Raw genomic sequence first — 17,100 nt, 5'->3', positions numbered from 1 at the left:
TAAAATTTGATATCCTCCATTAAAAAAATTGAAACTTTGAAATTAGTGTAAAACAGTAAACCTTTTTCCTAGATGAAAACAACTACACGAGACCTATGTTCGATCTAGGATAAGGACTTCATACGTTCAACTGGTCCGTGCTTCTTGACTTCTCGAAATGAAAGAACCTAACACTCGGTAGATCAGGGAGTTCTTCCTAAACACATTCAGCGTCCATCGACTCATGCTTAAGTGGGTTCCTCAACATATAAAACAAAGGATGTAACGTAAATAGTCACTCATTTGATGATGACAACTTGCTAGATGTTAATTTGCTCCTCTCGAACTGGACGCCCACATGTAAGATATCTGGGACGAAGTTAGTGGATGTGAAAACTGCAGCTGTTCTTACAGAGCTTCAAGAGAAATATACAGACCCAACTTAAGTAGTTCAGAACTCACATGGGTTTGTTTGTACGGTGCTTTTACGCTGCATAGAACCAGTGGTTATTCAGCAACGGGACCAACGGCTTTACGTGACTTCCGAACCACGTCGATAGTGAACTTCTATCATCAGAAATACACATCTCTGACTCCTCACTGGAATGCCCGATGAAAATATATTAAAATACATCTTAGGCTATATAATATATATATATATATATATATATATATATATATATATATATATATATATATATATATATATATATATATATATATATATATATATATATATATATTATATATATAATATATATATATATATTATAATATATATATACCACAGAAATGACCATGAAGAATTATTACAATAAAACTAATAAATCTTTAAATAAGGAAACATACACTTCCCAACCTAAACTTCGATTAAATGAAGCTTATAAAAAATGGCAATGACAAAAATAGACACACTCAAAAAAAGAGAGACCAAGATCGAAGAACAAACCTGACCAATAAATAGCGATCGTAAATTCAGTCCCCACGATGAGCATTCCTTACATCCTTGCGCGAGCCTGAAGAATGCGCTGGCAATTCTTCTTCTAGGTCCTCGGAATTTTTCCTTCTCTCTCTCTCTCTCTCTCTCTCTCTCTCTCTCTCTCTCTCTCTTCTAACCTCAAGTGCACGGTAACTACCTTCATGGCTGACTGATCTTATATGGTTTCCCAATCTTTTTTTTATTTTATCTACGTTTCCTTCCTTTACTCTGAGTACTTCTTACGTACAGATTAAGAGTTAGATTGCATTCTCTCTCTCTCTCTCTCTCTCTCTCTCTCTCTCTCTCTCTCTCTCTCTCACACACACACAAACGTATCTCCTTACCTAGACAAGAAGCTATTATTCTTAACGTAGAGGATGAATCCAGCGTAGGATGATCGTGTTGACTCCTAGACGAGAAAAAGTAATCATTTAGTTACACTTTCTCTCTTCTATGAATCCCCTCCCTTTTTTTTCACAAACTCTCATACACCATTCCGTGTTCCATGTAATCACATTACCATACAACATTAGTTTTCTTTTTCCCAAGGTTCACCTATATACATTTTCATCCTGCACCCTTTTCACATTCCTTCCAATATCCTTAATGTCCTCCACTTCCGAGACAACTAACCACGATGACTTGGCCGATCATTTTCAAGGATCTCCTCCCATCGCCTCCGTCTAATCCTAGACTCTCCTTCTCCTCCGTATCCACCCTTTAGTCATATTCCTTGGCAGCCTAGGGCCTTCACCCAAGTTCGCATTGTCTATCCTAAACGAAGCTGCACGCCACTATCCTTAACCATCACATGTATTTTTAAGGCAAGGGACCCATTTTGTTAACTTTCTTGACCTTATCTGTGATTGAATGTGGGTCCCTTGGCTGTGAGCCAAGAGTATTATCCTCTCTCTCTCTCTCTCTTTCTCTCTCTCTCTCTCTATATATATATCTATATATATATATATATATATATATATATATATATATATGTGTGTGTGTGTGTGTGTGTGTGTATAATATATATATATATATATATATATATATATATATATATATATATATATATATATATATATATATATAGAGAGAGAGAGAGAGAGGAGAGAGAGAGAGAGAGAGAGAGAGAGCATAATATTCTTGGCTCATTATATATATATATATATATATATATATATATATATATATATATATATATATATATATATATATATTATATATATATATAAAGGGAGAGAGAGAGGCACACACACACACACACACACACCACACACACACACACACACAGGATAATACTCTTGGCTCACAACCTAGGGACCCACATCCAATCACAGATAAGGTCAAGAAAGTTAACAAAATGAGTGTCTTCCCTTAAAAATCCATGTGGCCCCTGTTCGTGAATTATGTACCTGGTTGTTCTTCGATGGTTGTACAGAGAGAATAAACAAACTTGCAATTAGCGCAGTGCTCCATTAAATTCATATTATATATAAAACGCGAGGTATACACTCCACAGCTACAACTTAGCTCAGCCTGAAAGGTCGGCAGCCATTACATGGTTCAGGTGTTACTGGTGGTTATTGTAGCATCCGAACCACATTATATCAACAAATGAATTTCTATCACCAGAAATATATTCCTCTGGTTCCGCACTGGCAACAGCAGGGAGCAAACTCAGGAAACTAAATTGATAGGCGGGTACAAAAACCACTCATCCAATAAGGAACTAGAGTGCGCTGGTATTGGCAGCTAAACATAGTTGCTAAAGCAAGGTGAGGCTGTGAAAAGTAGGCGGCACAAGGGATGGGACCCTGTGAGGCATGCACTCTGCAGCAACACCTTAGCTCAGCCTGAAGGGTTGGCAGCCACACATGGTACAGGTGGAACTAGTGAGGCACAAGCACCCGGTAGTGAGGGGGCCCTGGTATTGGCAGTTGACCTTACTTGCTAAAACAAGGTGAGGCTGTGAGGCGCAGGCCACACAAGGCGTGGGACCCTGTGAGGCATGCACTCTGCAGCTACACCTTAACTCAACCGTAAAGGTTGGCAGCCACACAAGGTACAGGTGGAACTACTGTGGGCAACAAGCACCTGAGGTGGAGGTTGTGAGTGCAGGCCACCAAGGGGTGGGACCCTGTGAGGCAAGCACTCTGCAGCTCCACCTTCAGCTCAGCCTGAAAGGTTGGCAAGCCAGCATATGGTACAGGTGGCACTGGTGCACAAGCACCTGATAGTGAGGTGCCCTGGTATTGGCAGCTGACCTTACATGCTAACCAAGGTGAGGCTGTGAAGCACAGGCCACATAAGGCTTGGAGACTGTGAGGCATGCACTCCACAGTTACATACACCTTAACTCAGCCTGAAAGTGGTACAGGTGGCACTAGTGAGGCACAAGCACCTGATAGTGAAGGTGCCCTGGTATTGGCAGCTGAATTTACTTGCTAAACCAAAGTGAGGCTGCAAAGCACAGGCCAAACAAGGGGTGGGACCGTGTGAGGGATGCACTCTGTAGCTGCCAACTTAGCTCAGCCTGCATGGTTGGCAGTCATCAATTTGTACTTTGTGGCATCATGAGGCACAGGCACCTGATAATGAGGGTGCTGGATGGACAAGCAATCTTCATCAGGAGGAGACCTTGTCTGTATTCCAGGTGACATGATTCCTTCCAGCTCCTGAGGCATGACTTACATAGAAGAGTGCTCCTGATATGGAGGCAAGCAGGTGCAAGGTCAGCAGCCAATAGCAGCGTACCCTCATTATCAGGTGCTTGTGCCTTACCAGTACCACCTGTACCATTTGGTAGCTGCTGATCAGCAGCTACAAAATGGTACAGGTGGCACTGGTAAGGCACAAGCACCTGATAATGAGGGTACCCTGCTATTGGCTGCTGACCTTGCACCTGCTTGCCTCCATATCAGGAGCACTCTTCTATCTAAGTCATGCCTCAGGAGCTGGAAGGAATCATGTCACCTGGAATACAGACAAGGTCTCCTCCTGATCAAGATTGCTTGTCCATCCAGCACCCTCATTATCAGGTGCTTGTGCCTTACCAGTGCCACCTGTACCATTTGGTAGCTGCTGATCTTGGACAGGTACTCCTGATCTGGAAGAGACCAGGACTTTGTGGTACAAGTGATGAGGTTCCTGCTTTTGAGGCCCCATGTGGATGGACAGGCAATCTTGATCAGGAAGAAACCTTGACTGTGGTCCAGGTGACATGATTCCTTCCAGCTCCTGAGGCAGTACCTAGATAGAGGAGTGCTCCTGATATGGAGGCAAGCAGAATATGCAGTACATGTGACACCATTGATGCACATGCAGTAGGCCGTATGGGTGTTCCATAATTGGTTGCTGACCTTGCAGGCCAAACCAGGGTGCAGCAGCGGAGCTCACTTTGCACAGAGTGGGGGGAAACACAGGACACAGGGTGGGGGGACCCTGTGGTGATCCTCTGCAAAACCCTGTACAAAGTGAGCTCCGCTGCTGCACCCTGGTTTGGCCTGCAATATCAGCAGCCAATCATGGAACACTCATACGGCCTACTGCATGTGCATCAATGGTGTCACATGTACTGTAATATTCTGCTTGCCTCCATATCAGGAGCACTCCTCTATCTAGGTACTGCCTCAGGAGCTGGAAGGAATCATGTCACCTGGACCACGTCAAGGTTTCCTCCTGATCAAGATTGCCTGTCCATACCACATGGGGCCTCAAAAGCAGGGAACCTCATCACTTGTACCCACAAAGTCCTGGGTCTCTTCCAGATCAGGAGTACCTGTCCAAGATCAGCAGCTACCAAAATGGTTCAGGTGGCACTGGTAAGGCACAAGCACCTGATAATGAGGGTACCCTGCTTTTGGCTGCTGACCATGCTAAACCAAGCTGCACCTTGGCTCAGCCTGAAGGGTCGGCAGGCATTAGGTGGTACAGGTGGTACCAATGAGGCACATGCACCTGATAGTGAGGGTGCTCAGTGGTTGGCTGCTGACTTTGCAGGTCAGACCAAGGTAAGGCAAAGACCAAGTGCATGTTGCACAGGGTTGGGGGAAAGCACAGGACACCGGGTGGGGGGACCCGGCCACAGGGTGGGGGACCTGGGTGGGGACCGTGTGCAAACCCTGTACAACATGCACTCCTCTGCTGCACCTAGGTTTGGCTTGCAAGTCAGCAGTCAATCACAGAACACCCCATACTGCCAAGTGCATGTGCATCATGGTGTCAAGTGAACCACATAATTCTGCTTCGCCTCCAGATCAGGAGCACTTTTCTATCCACGGCTGCCTCGGAAGCAGGTCCTCTTTTGGTCTCCTCCAGATCAGAAGCACTCCCATCCACGTGGTGCCTCAAAAGCACGAACCTCGTCACCTGGCATCACAAAGTCCTGATCTCCTCTAAATCAGGATCACCCATCCATTAAATGTGGCCATAGTTCCACTTTGGTGTGTTACATTTTCTTCTAATGGTTCGGCTCTACATCTCTTTCTTCCTCTGGAGGCCTTTGATTCCTATACAGAATGTCTTCTACGATGCTGGTTACATCCAACCATTGCTTCCTTAAGTATCCTCTATTCTCATCCTGGGCATTGCTAAACTCCTGATTATTTTCGTGCACAAGATCTTCACTTTCAGTTTCTGGCTTCTCTCCCTCAGCCTCTGTAATCTCATGCTCCTCCCCTGCAATGCGTTCTAACTCAAAATCCCTTTGAGCAATCCTGTGGAGAAGGCCCATCAACATGTATTTATCTTGCATTCTTAATGCTTCTTCCTGCATTCTTTGTTGTTCTCTGGCACATTTTTCTGCCTTTGCCTTACTTCCCTCTAGTGTCCTACATTTCTCCTTCAATAGTTCACATTCTTTTGTAAGCTTTTCAATTGTATGCAGGTTCTGTTTCTCAGCCATCAGGAAATTTAGGACTTTTTCCTCTGCTAATTTCAAACTCACCCTTCAATTTCTCCTCGTTGCTCATAGCAACTACTGGCAACTGCAAGCTTGCTACCTCTTTTTGCAAGCAGTCATTCTCTTCTAGCAAGCTTTTTTCTTGTTGCTCCTTCTCTGTTAATATCTGCTGATATCTCATTTTCAAATCACTTATTTCCCTTTCCCTTTCTCTCAACAGCTCTTTCTTTGTATTTAAGAGAGTTTCCAGCTCATTTCTTTGAACTGATAAACTTTCATAATCTACCTCCTTCTTCTGAAGTTTTCCTTGTAGATCTATACCCTGTTGTCGAAGCCTCTCAAGCTCCGTGTCCTGCTCCTCACACCGACTTCTTACTTTAACAAGAGCTTCTTCTTTCTCCTTCACCAACCAACATGTCTCCGTAAGTGAGTCTTCTGCTTTTTTCAGTGAGAGCCCTAATTTCTGCATTTCGTTTAAATCTTCTCCCAATTTTTCCTCTAGATTTCTCTGTCTCTCATCATATTCCTCACATAATTTCCTCAACATATCGAGCTCTCTATTTTTTTCCCTCATCTCCAGTAGCCATCGCCTTTCAATTTCTATTTTGAAATCTTGTTCCTCTTTGAGACAAGAGAGGGCTTTGCCTAATTTTTCTTGTAATGTCTCTTGTTCCTCCTTCAGTTTATCTTCTTTAGCTAACAAATCTTCGATCTGCTGCTCTCTGGTTGCAATAATTTTGTCATAGAGACTTGTCATCTCTGTTTTTTCCTCCTCTTTTTCCTTTAAGAGGCTTTCCAAATCCTGCATACGATTAGCCAACTCGTCTAGTTTTTCTTGCGAGAGTTCTTTGGCTGCATTCAGTTTATCTTCTTTAGCCAATATATCTCTAATCTGATGGTCCTTGTTCTCGACCATTTCGTTATAAAGATTTGTCAGCTCTCTTTTTTCCTTTCCTTCTTCCTTCAAGAGCCTTTCCATATCTTGTATGCTATTATGCGCCTCTTCTAACTCCTTCTCCCTCTTACTAAGAGCGTCTTCTAATTTCTCTTCCAAAATCCGGTGATCGTTTTTGAGTTTTTCCTGCTCAGCCATCAAATCGTGGATCTGAAAATCCTTTTCCTTCTTCAGATTGTCATAGAGGATCATCAAATTTCTTACCATATCGTCTTTTTCTTTCACAATTGCGATCATCCTCTCAGCTATGTTGGTGGCCTCTCTTAATTGCTCTTCTTTTTCTTTCACAATTGTGAACATCGAGCCATTCATGTTGATGGCCTCCCTTATTTGCGTACGCAAAAGTGTGTTCTCCTTCAAGACTTCTGCAACCAATAACTCTTGGTGTTCCTGGCACATCTCCTCAAATTCAACGGCTGATTCCACAAAATTTGGTTCCTCGAAGTCTGATTCCTCAAAATTTGATTCTTCAGACTCTGGTTCGTCAAACTCTGGTTCCTCGAAGTCTGATTCCTCAAAATTTGATTCTTCAGACTCTGGTTCGTCAAACTCTGATTCATCGAAGTCTGATTCCTCATAGTCCGATTCCTCAACGTCTGATTCTTCAGACTCTGATTCCTCAACGTCTGATTCATCAGACTCTGCTTCATCGACGTCTGATTCTTCAGACTCTGATTCCTCGAAGTCTGATTCCTCGAAGTCTGATTCATCAGACTCTGCTTCATCGACGTCTGATTCTTCTGACTCTGATTCCTCGAAGTCTGATTCATCAGACTCTGCTTCATCGACGTCTGATTCTTCCGACTCTGATACCTCGAAGTCTGATTCCTCGAAGTCTGATTCTCAGACTCTGCTTCCATCGACGTCTGATTCTTCAGACTGTTCCTCGAAGTCTGATTTCTCAGACTGCTTCATCGACGTCTGATTCTTCAGACTCTGATTCCTCGAAGTTTGATTCCTCAAAGTCTGATTCTTCAAGTTCTCTTAATGGTGGTTCCTCTTCCTCAAGATCTCTGGTCCTCTTATGATGTTTGTACATCCTCCAGGCAGCAAAGACTGCAAGAGACGTCAGAACAACAACACCAACGGCGACCAAAGCAAAAGGACATAATGTCCTCCAGCCACCAACAATGGTGGGGACGACGACTCTAGTGCAATCGGATTCCTGTACAGACGCACCGATTTCCATCTTCGGACCAGCAGTTGCAATATTTGCACTTGAAACATTCAGATTAAATCGCATCGCTACCAGAGCGGTCAGTACACTGTCCACTAGTAGCACCACTGCGAAAGCGAATAGAAATTCAAAACAGCATATAAGATCAAAGTAAGTCACTGACATGATTACTGTATGCATTTCGAGGCACTCGACACAAGCTTAGTTCTAGGATATGACACACGAAGGTCTTGGAGAACCAGGCAGGCTTCAGGATCCAAGAAGAGCTGCAGAACCCTCGAGTCTTCTCTCTCTCTCTCTCTATCTTCTTTCCAAATTACGAGGAGACTTCTCCCGGAGGAGAGGAAGTAAAAGGCTCCGTAGATCCTGAGGACTTAATGAAGACAGATCCTAAGGACTTCGTCCCTCTCTCTTTCTTCGTTCCAAAATTGCGAGGAGATTTCTCTCGGAGGAGAGGAAGGAAAGAGCTCCGTAGATCCTGAGAACTTAATGAAGACTGATCCTTCAACTGTAGTACATACTGTAGTACTCAGTAACCATGATTTTTATTTTGAAAAATATCGAATTTTTTATTTCCACCACAGATTTTTTTCTTGTAACTCACAAGATTTTTCTTTTACTTATTATACTAAAAATAACTCCAGATATGAAAGAAAAATTTTATGAAAATGAACGCTATTTACTCTAGAGCTTTGAAATGACAATCGTGTCTTATATAAATGAAGAATTTGAAAGTTTTTGAAATGACTCTCTCTCTCTCTCTCTCTCTCTCTCTCTCTCTCTCCTCTCTCTCTCTCCTCTCTCTCTCTCTCTCTCTCTCATCTCTAAATAAATCTAATAAATATAAATAAATAAATATAATATATATATATATATATATATATATATATATAGATATATATATATATATATATATATATTATATATATATATATATATATCATATATATATATATAATATGTGTGTGTGTGCTCGTGTGTACAAAAGAATCCACAGTAATATACTTGATCAAGACGAAATACATTTGTAAAAATAAATACAAAGCGTTTATATATATGTTTTCGTCTTCCTAATCAAGTATATTACTGTGGATTATTCTATAAACACACTCTAGCCTAAGAAGCCACTACGTTTTATTTATAGATATATATATATTATATATATATTATATATATATATATATATATATATATATATATATATATATGATATATAATATATATATATATAGATATATATATATATATATAAATAAGAGATAGTATGTGAACTGATCGACAATCTTATCATTATAAAACATTTCACGTAAGACAATCTCCAAGCAGATGTTTATCTTTACAGTTTATTTACCAAAACTAATGTTATGTCCTTCGACAGCACGCATACATAATTATATATATATAATATATATATATATATATATATATATACTTATATATATACATATATATATATATATATAGTATTATATATATATATATGTGTGTGTGTGTGTGTGTGTGTGTGTGTATGTGTTGTGTGTAATACATATTCAGTTCCTTGATCCTTCCATTTACTCGACAGCTGTTCCTCTGGTAGGTACTATACTACACTCATGTGAATGGCATTAGATTCCTTTGCTCCGCCTACAAGTATACTACTAGATCCAAAATGCAATTACAATGAAGACATAATAATTCTTACGAACGTGAATTTGGTACAACGGCGGAAATTGTGTGGCATGGAATTCTTTTGTTTTTTAAGTATCATTGTTACTCTTGTATATATACACACACCCATATATATATATATATATATATATATATATATATATATATATATATATATATATACACACACACACACACACGCCGCCATTACCCACCCAAAACCAAAGCCATTGTGATTGCCAGACCACAACCAACATTAAATATATACAGGGGCACAAATACGACATTCCCATCTACAAAACAAGAGCGAGAGATACGATCAAGGCAGATTAGAACCACTGCACTTAACTCCAAATACAGATGTGACTTACTCTATATCAATTACAACTTGCTATAGAGTAGTATCCAAAGCCAACGTCAAAAAAGGCACCAAAGTTTCTTCGGCGCAATCGAGTTTTCTGTACATCGTATAATCAAGGCCACCGTAAAGAGATCTATCTTTCAGCAGTCTCGGTATAATGCTGATGAGCCGCGGCCCGTGAAACTTTAACCTCGATCCGGTGGTGGTCTGTCCTGTGTCGTTGCCAGACTCACGATTAAGGCTAACTTTAACCTTAAAATAGAATCAAAACTACGGAGGCTAGAGGGCTGCAATTTGGTATGCTTGATGGATTGGAGTGCGGATGAGCAACATACCAATATGCAGCCCTCTAGCCTCAGTAGTGTTTCAGATCTGAGGGTGGAGAGAAGACGTGCGGACGGACAGACAAATCCATCTCAATAGCTTTCTTTTACAGAAAGCTAAAAATCATACTCTATATATATATATATATATATATATATATATATATATATTATATATATATATCTATATATATACACACACACACACACACATACAGGCCGACTACTACTGGAAAGAATCCAAAATTGGACTATACAACAAGGGATTACAATTGACTAGTATTTGATACCCAAAATCCCAGTCTTTTAACATTAAGTACAAAGTACAGCTTACAAGCAAGCAATATCCGAAGCTAAGAATCCCCCACTGACCCAGTCTTTTATGCTTGTGCTCACTTACTATGTGTTAGTTTATTAACAGTTTCTGAGACTGTTTTTGTGTTGATCTATTTGTATTTCTTCTTTTCATTTTCATCTATAATAAATTCTTTCCGCCTCTCCTCCAAACATGGGAGAATTTCTAGCCTCTGGGCTCTTACTTATTGATCAAAATGTATACTTATATTATTATATACTTATATTATGTATATACTTATATCATTACTCATATTATTAAGACACTTGAATTGTACAATGTACAGTTCAAGTGTCTTAATCTTCCTCTGTAATGATATAAGTATATATATAATATAAGTAATGATATAAGTATATAGTATACATTATAAATATATATATAATAATATAAGTATATATTTTGATTAATAACCTACCAATCCAGGTCACTGTCCTCGACTGTTAATGATCAGTAATACAATGATACGTTTCGTTGAGTTGAATGTAGAATTTAGGCCAAAAGCCAAGCACTGGGACCTATGAGGTCATTCAGCGCTGAAATGGAAACTGACAGTAAAAGATGTGAAAGGTGTAAATAGGAGGAAAACCTCAAAGCAGTTGCACTATGAATCAAGTATTAGGAGAGGGTGAAATGTAAGATGAAAGGAGGTACAGTAAAATGAACGAAAGTGGTTGCAGCTAGGGGCCGAAGGCACGCTGCAAAGAACCGTAAGTAATGTCTACAGTGCACCGCATGAGGTCCACTGACGGCACTACTCCCCTACGGAGTGATAAGTTTTGTGATACAAGACTGATAAACATTAATCAGAAACACATACAACTTGATCAATTAACAAGATCTGCCGAATCCAACCAGCTAATGATAAATGTCAGAGCACTACACGATCTCTGCAAATGAGAACCCCAGTTGTATATCAATAAGTAATCTTGGGTATATACTAAATAAACTCCTTTTCCTTCGAGACAAACAAGTTCCTGGGAATTACATTCCATTTTTTTTTTTTTTTAGTAAATGTACACATGAATCACTGGAATGACGTAGCCTAAACAATCTTTGCAGCAAACAATGGAATCAAAAGATTTAGTGAGAGAGAGAGAGAGAGAGAGAGAATTAAAAGTACTACATATCTTAGTCCTGATCAACAACCCAAATATCAGCCCCACTGAGAGAGAGAGAGAGAGAGATTAAATGTACATATTTTAATCCTGGTCACCACTCCAAATATCAGCCCCCCTCCCCCACCATACACACACACACACAAAATTAAAAGAATTACATATTTCAATCCTGATCAACAATCCAAATATCAGCCTCTGAGAGAGAGAGAGAGTTAAAAGTAATATTTTAATCCTGATCAACAATCCAAATATCAGCCCCACTGATAAAGAGAGAGAGAGAGAGAGAGAGAGAGAGAGAGAGAGAGAGAGAGAGAGAGAGAGAGATTGGGCAGGTAGGTAGGTCCGTTGGTGAAGGTCGGGCGGGCATTTTTGACGGGAGTCTTCGGGTCAATGCTCAGCCTGCCCAACTGTACAGGCTAAGCTTACCAGTCAGTCTATCCTCCGTCTGAGCCAGAATGCATTTGCTTCGTTTATTGCTTGCGTATATTGCGAGTTTATTGCTTGCGTATATTGCGAGAACTTTAATTGTGTTTGTTAATTGTTTACCGTCGGATAACATGGACCAGTAGAGAGTAGAGAGAGAGAGAGAGAGAGAGAGAGAGAGAGAGAGAGAGAGAGAATGGTCATGTCAACTTCGAAGAAAAACTTTTAAGTCAACTTTTGAAATGCTAACGACCTGGCGAAATATTTACGTCTACACGAGAGAGAGAGAGAGAGAGAGAGAGAGAGAGAGGTCATACCAAATTCCTGGAAAAACTATTCAAGTTTGAAACAATTTCTTACACTGCACGATCAACGTAACTCTTAATATTTTGTGTATCTTAACAACATACAAAATGCTCTACATCCTACCAATAAACATTTAGTATATAAATACAGCAAATAAATCCAAACATTTTCTGCAGTTACAAGTACTTGCTCAAGAGGAAACGAACGTCTGAAATGCCGCAAAACATTCAGTAACGGCTTCGGGTGGAAAATACGTAGGTCATGAAACTGGTTACGCATCTGCAGTCCGCCAGACAATATTAAGATGAGTGCTGGTCTCTCTTGAATACTGTGCACCAGTATTCACATACAGTAATATATTTGAGAAAGAAAAAACAAACCTTCCACTTCATCTGTTATCTTCTACCATCTTGCTGCTGACCTTTTGCGGCAAGTTGCCAAAAAAAAAATTTTTTTGTCTATATTTGTGCAATATTTAAGACGCTCGCCTCTAATAAGGTGATATCAGACAAACACCAACTTGCACGACCTCCGTTTCCCTACAGTTATTGGTTACCTGAAGTACATTTTGGCAGAAAGATGCTAAAAAAAAAATACCCAGAAAACAGTCTGATGTGACATTGTACTCTACTGCAATATATACAAAAACCTAAGTCCACGACAGATGCTCCTTTCAATAGGGGAGTCTGACGACTTTTTATATTGACGTAGCAACTAGGGGTGGATGCATTTCTCTTATATTAACAGGAAAAACTTGGAAATCTATTAAATGTTTGATGACCTTCTAAGAAGGTACCAATTCGATCATTGGACTAAGACGACAAACAGAATTCCCCCTATTAACTGGGATTATAGCTATTACAGTCATTGACTTTGCAAACAACAGGATTTCTAAAATCAATTATATAATTATAATATATTATATATATATATTATATTATATAATATAGATATATATGTGTGTGTGTGTGTGTGTGTTGTGTGTGTGTATATTTATATATATATATATATATATATATATATATATATATGTAAGTATGTAAGTACGTATGCATATACATATATACATACATAGCCTATACTGCGTAACGATAAGCAATTTCCTAAATGATTTTTCTTGTGGGTTTATAATTTTCATATGGCATATATGTCAAGTATATTACAAGTATAGAGAACATTAGATTCCATACATACATCAACAAATGGAAGTATACGCACGCACCTAGTATAAACAGGCGAAAACCATTATATCTGATGAGAGAGAGAGAGAGAGAGAGAGAGAGAGAGAGAGAGAGAGAGAGATTCCTAGCTGCCAACAAGAAAACTACCTTAGGAAAACTTGACAGGTATTAATAGCAACAATGCCTACCGTAAGCAAACAACCTGGTCACTTGATGTGAACCTCAGGCGCCTGGCTGGTTACACACACACACACACACACACACACACACAGATGAAATCCGTAAACAAAGGACAGTAAAGACCAGCTCGTTTGGCTAAGTGGATCAATCAGATCCTGCAGATGATATCTCAAAAGGTGTCCCCCGGCCCATTCTTCATGTTCGCGATATAAAGCACAAACAATTAACCAAATGGCAGGAACTGTCGGCGGCATCATCGGCAGCATTCCTTCAGCCTCGCCCTACAATCTCTCATCTCTCAGGAGACGGTGCTATCTATCTGTTACTTCCTTTCTTGTCTCGCTCGAGTTGGAGTTATAGAGACGCTGGACTGCTCGTTCCCATCGGACTCATCAATTAGAAGAATAAATTGAGACAAGATAGATTTCTGAACTGCGACTTTTTTTATATATAAAAATTAGGTTTTTATGTTTAACGGTTACCACAGATTTAACTTGAGTTGAAAGGATCACAACTTGAACTCTGTTTCATCAGTGGTTTTTGTCATGTTTACATTATCTTATACCCCTAAAACACTTGAATACTTCCTATTATTTCCCCATATTCTTACAGCACAAATATACATTCCACAATAAGTACAAAGCTTTTCATTAATATTAGTATCTTATCACGTCCGTGGCTCACGCATCCTCGGTTGAAGCGAATACAGATAAAAAGAATAACAAATCATAGACATATGGCCTCCATTCTTTCCCTAAAAATTAATGTACAACTACATGAATTAGTCATCGTCTTCAGGATCTGACGCTAAACTTCAACCCAACGTTTCAAAAGAGCTAATAAATTTCTTTTATCCAAAATTGCAGAGGCAGGACCCATATAACCATTCAATCTTATAACTTTCTTGAATTCACCCCAGCATGTGGGTGATATCCTCATCCCAGTCACGTGTACATTAAGATATGTTTTACAGTATGAATGATGAAATTATTAATTTCAATAACCACTTCGACTTCAAGTGCAGGGCAATTTTTTTCTTTTTCTTTTTACCTTAAATGAAATTATCTAATTCATTAAACACTTCATCCCTGTCTGATAAAAGGAATTGTGAACTCATCAATTAACACTTCCCCTGAAGTACACGACACTTCAACATATCTGAAGGCCAAGATTATCAAATCAGCCACTTCAGTAAGCAAAAAAAAAAAAAAAAGTATATCTTGGTTTAACCAGACTACCGAGCTGTTTAACAGCTATCCTAGGGCTAGCCCGAAGGATTACATATCTTTTTGTACGTTTCTAGGAACCAGTTGGTTATCTAGCAACGGGACCTACAGCTTATTGTGGGATCCGAACCGCATTATATCGAGAAATGAATCCACTTCAGCAAACACTTCCTCGAAGCATGGGACACCTCAACCTTAATATGGTGGTGGATGGAATCATCCACTTCACTAAACGCTTCATTTATAGTGCATAACAGGACTCTTTCAGTCTTTCTCTGGCACAGGAAATGATCCATTTCAGCTGAAACTTCAGTCTTAACTTGGACAGGTGGCCAAGGGCTTCACAGCCAGCAGGGGGCCCTCTTATCCAGTTCAAGGACGTTGGTGTGGAAGCAACGAGCTTAGCCATATGTATTACGTACGACGAGAAGTATACTATATTGTGCAGTCAGCGCTTCTTAACATACCGATAAAGCATACAATAAAGTTAACTTAGCCCATGCATAAGGAGGAGAATAATGGTATATCGCCAGTATAAGTCAAAATATATACGAATAACGGTCTACATACTTCAAACTGTGAGCTATTTATGTTTAAGAATAAAGACACCTTTTAGGAAAACGCATCCGGATAAGAAATATATATATATATATATATATATATATATATATATATATATATATATATATATGATACATATATGTACTATACAACCCAATAGCAATAATAGCAGCGTTACGATAACGTGAAAATTACTTATTGCCTAAATTTCCCAAAAACATCAATAATAATAACAATAATAATAATAATATAATAATTCAGTAGTTGAGGTCCCTTCCCAGAAATAAGAGTTAGGCCGTTAACAACTTGAATTCTCTTAGGAAATAAAATAAAAAGGACACATAAAAGTGATGAAATTAGTGATAAATAAAAGTGATGAAAATTAGTAAAAAAAAAAAAACTGATGAAATCAGTAAAAGATAAAAGTGATGAAATAATTAAAAATAAGTGATGAAATCAGTAAAAAAGATTAAAAAGAAATCCAGTAAAAAAATAAAAGTTATGAAATCAGTAAAAGATAAAAATGATGAAATCAGCCCCAGCAAAAAAAAAAAAAGGGGGGGGGAAGGGTATGAAATCAATAAAAGATAAGTGATGAAATCAGTAAAAAATAAAAGCGATGAAATCAGTGAAAAATAAAAATGATGGAATCAGTAAAAGATAAAAGTGATGAAATCAGTAAGATTAACAACAGCCGAACACGGTGTCTCTAAGACTATTATCAATCATGCTTATCGCATTCCTGCACCTATGCAGTTTAAAAATATTTAATCCTTAGAAAGACGGTAAATTACAACTATTTTTAGTTGTTAGTTGGTATTCAAGTCAAAACTTCGTGTGCCAAAAAGAAAAATGACTATTCATTCATACTCTCGCGCGTCTTTCTTGATGGTGCTTGTTAATCTTTAAACATACATACATAATACATACACAAATGAATATATAATATTCATAGTATATATATATATATATATATATATATATATATATATATATATATATATATATATATATATATATATAGGCGCGTGCGTGCGATTGATTTTAGCATATAAAATAAAGAACATATAAAATAAACGAGAAAACATCTCAACTTTAATTTAAATTCAGATCACTCGCACGAATTATGGAGGCGGTGCCTTGTTTATTTTTAAAAAATAAATAAAAAAAAACATAGAGAAAGGAAACACGTGCACTTCAAGGACATTAAATGCCCCAACCCTAATACAGATCTACCACACACAGAGAGAGAGAGAGAGAGAGAGAGAGAGAGAGAGAGAGAGAGAGAGAGAAATGGAAAAGAAAACAGGTAATAAATAAATATTCAACAATAAAGTAAAATTACCACTGGCAAAGATTGGAGAGAGAGAGAGAGATAAGGAAAGGAACGCGCCAGGTAAAAGTGACTCCGAATAAGACCTTGCACCAA

At 38.8% G+C, this 17,100-nt stretch overlaps 2 protein-coding genes across 2 annotated transcripts in view; one reads left to right on the top strand and one right to left on the bottom strand.

Moving 5' to 3' along the window:
• Positions 1-17,100, top strand: part of LOC135201557 (zinc finger SWIM domain-containing protein 8 homolog) — a 107,427-nt gene that overhangs the window by 13,995 nt on the left and 76,332 nt on the right. The gene's annotated exons all lie outside the window — the stretch shown is intronic.
• LOC135201877 (golgin subfamily A member 6-like protein 22) lies at positions 5,851-8,053 on the bottom strand. The gene is made up of 2 exons (XM_064231178.1): positions 7,718-8,053; positions 5,851-7,623 (listed from the first exon to the last, which is right to left on the bottom strand). Exons 1-2 carry the CDS (start codon positions 8,051-8,053, stop codon positions 5,851-5,853), a joined length of 2,109 nt encoding a protein of 702 aa, XP_064087248.1.

The sequence above is a fragment of the Macrobrachium nipponense genome, chromosome 28 (assembly GCF_015104395.2).
Source record: "Macrobrachium nipponense isolate FS-2020 chromosome 28, ASM1510439v2, whole genome shotgun sequence".
Lineage (NCBI taxonomy): Eukaryota > Metazoa > Arthropoda > Malacostraca > Decapoda > Palaemonidae > Macrobrachium > Macrobrachium nipponense.
This window is presented reverse-complemented; position numbering and strand designations above follow the sequence as displayed.

What these genes read in the sequence shown, in the direction of transcription:
- LOC135201877 (XM_064231178.1), bottom strand. Translation starts at nt 8,053, where the DNA reads ATGCGATTTAATCTGAATGTTTCAAGTGCAAATATTGCAACTGCTGGT. An exon ending in AATCAGACGTCGATGAAGCA is followed by an intron (nt 7,624 to 7,717) that starts GTCTGAGAAATC and finishes TCAGACTTCGAG; the next exon opens with GTATCAGAGTCGGAAGAATC.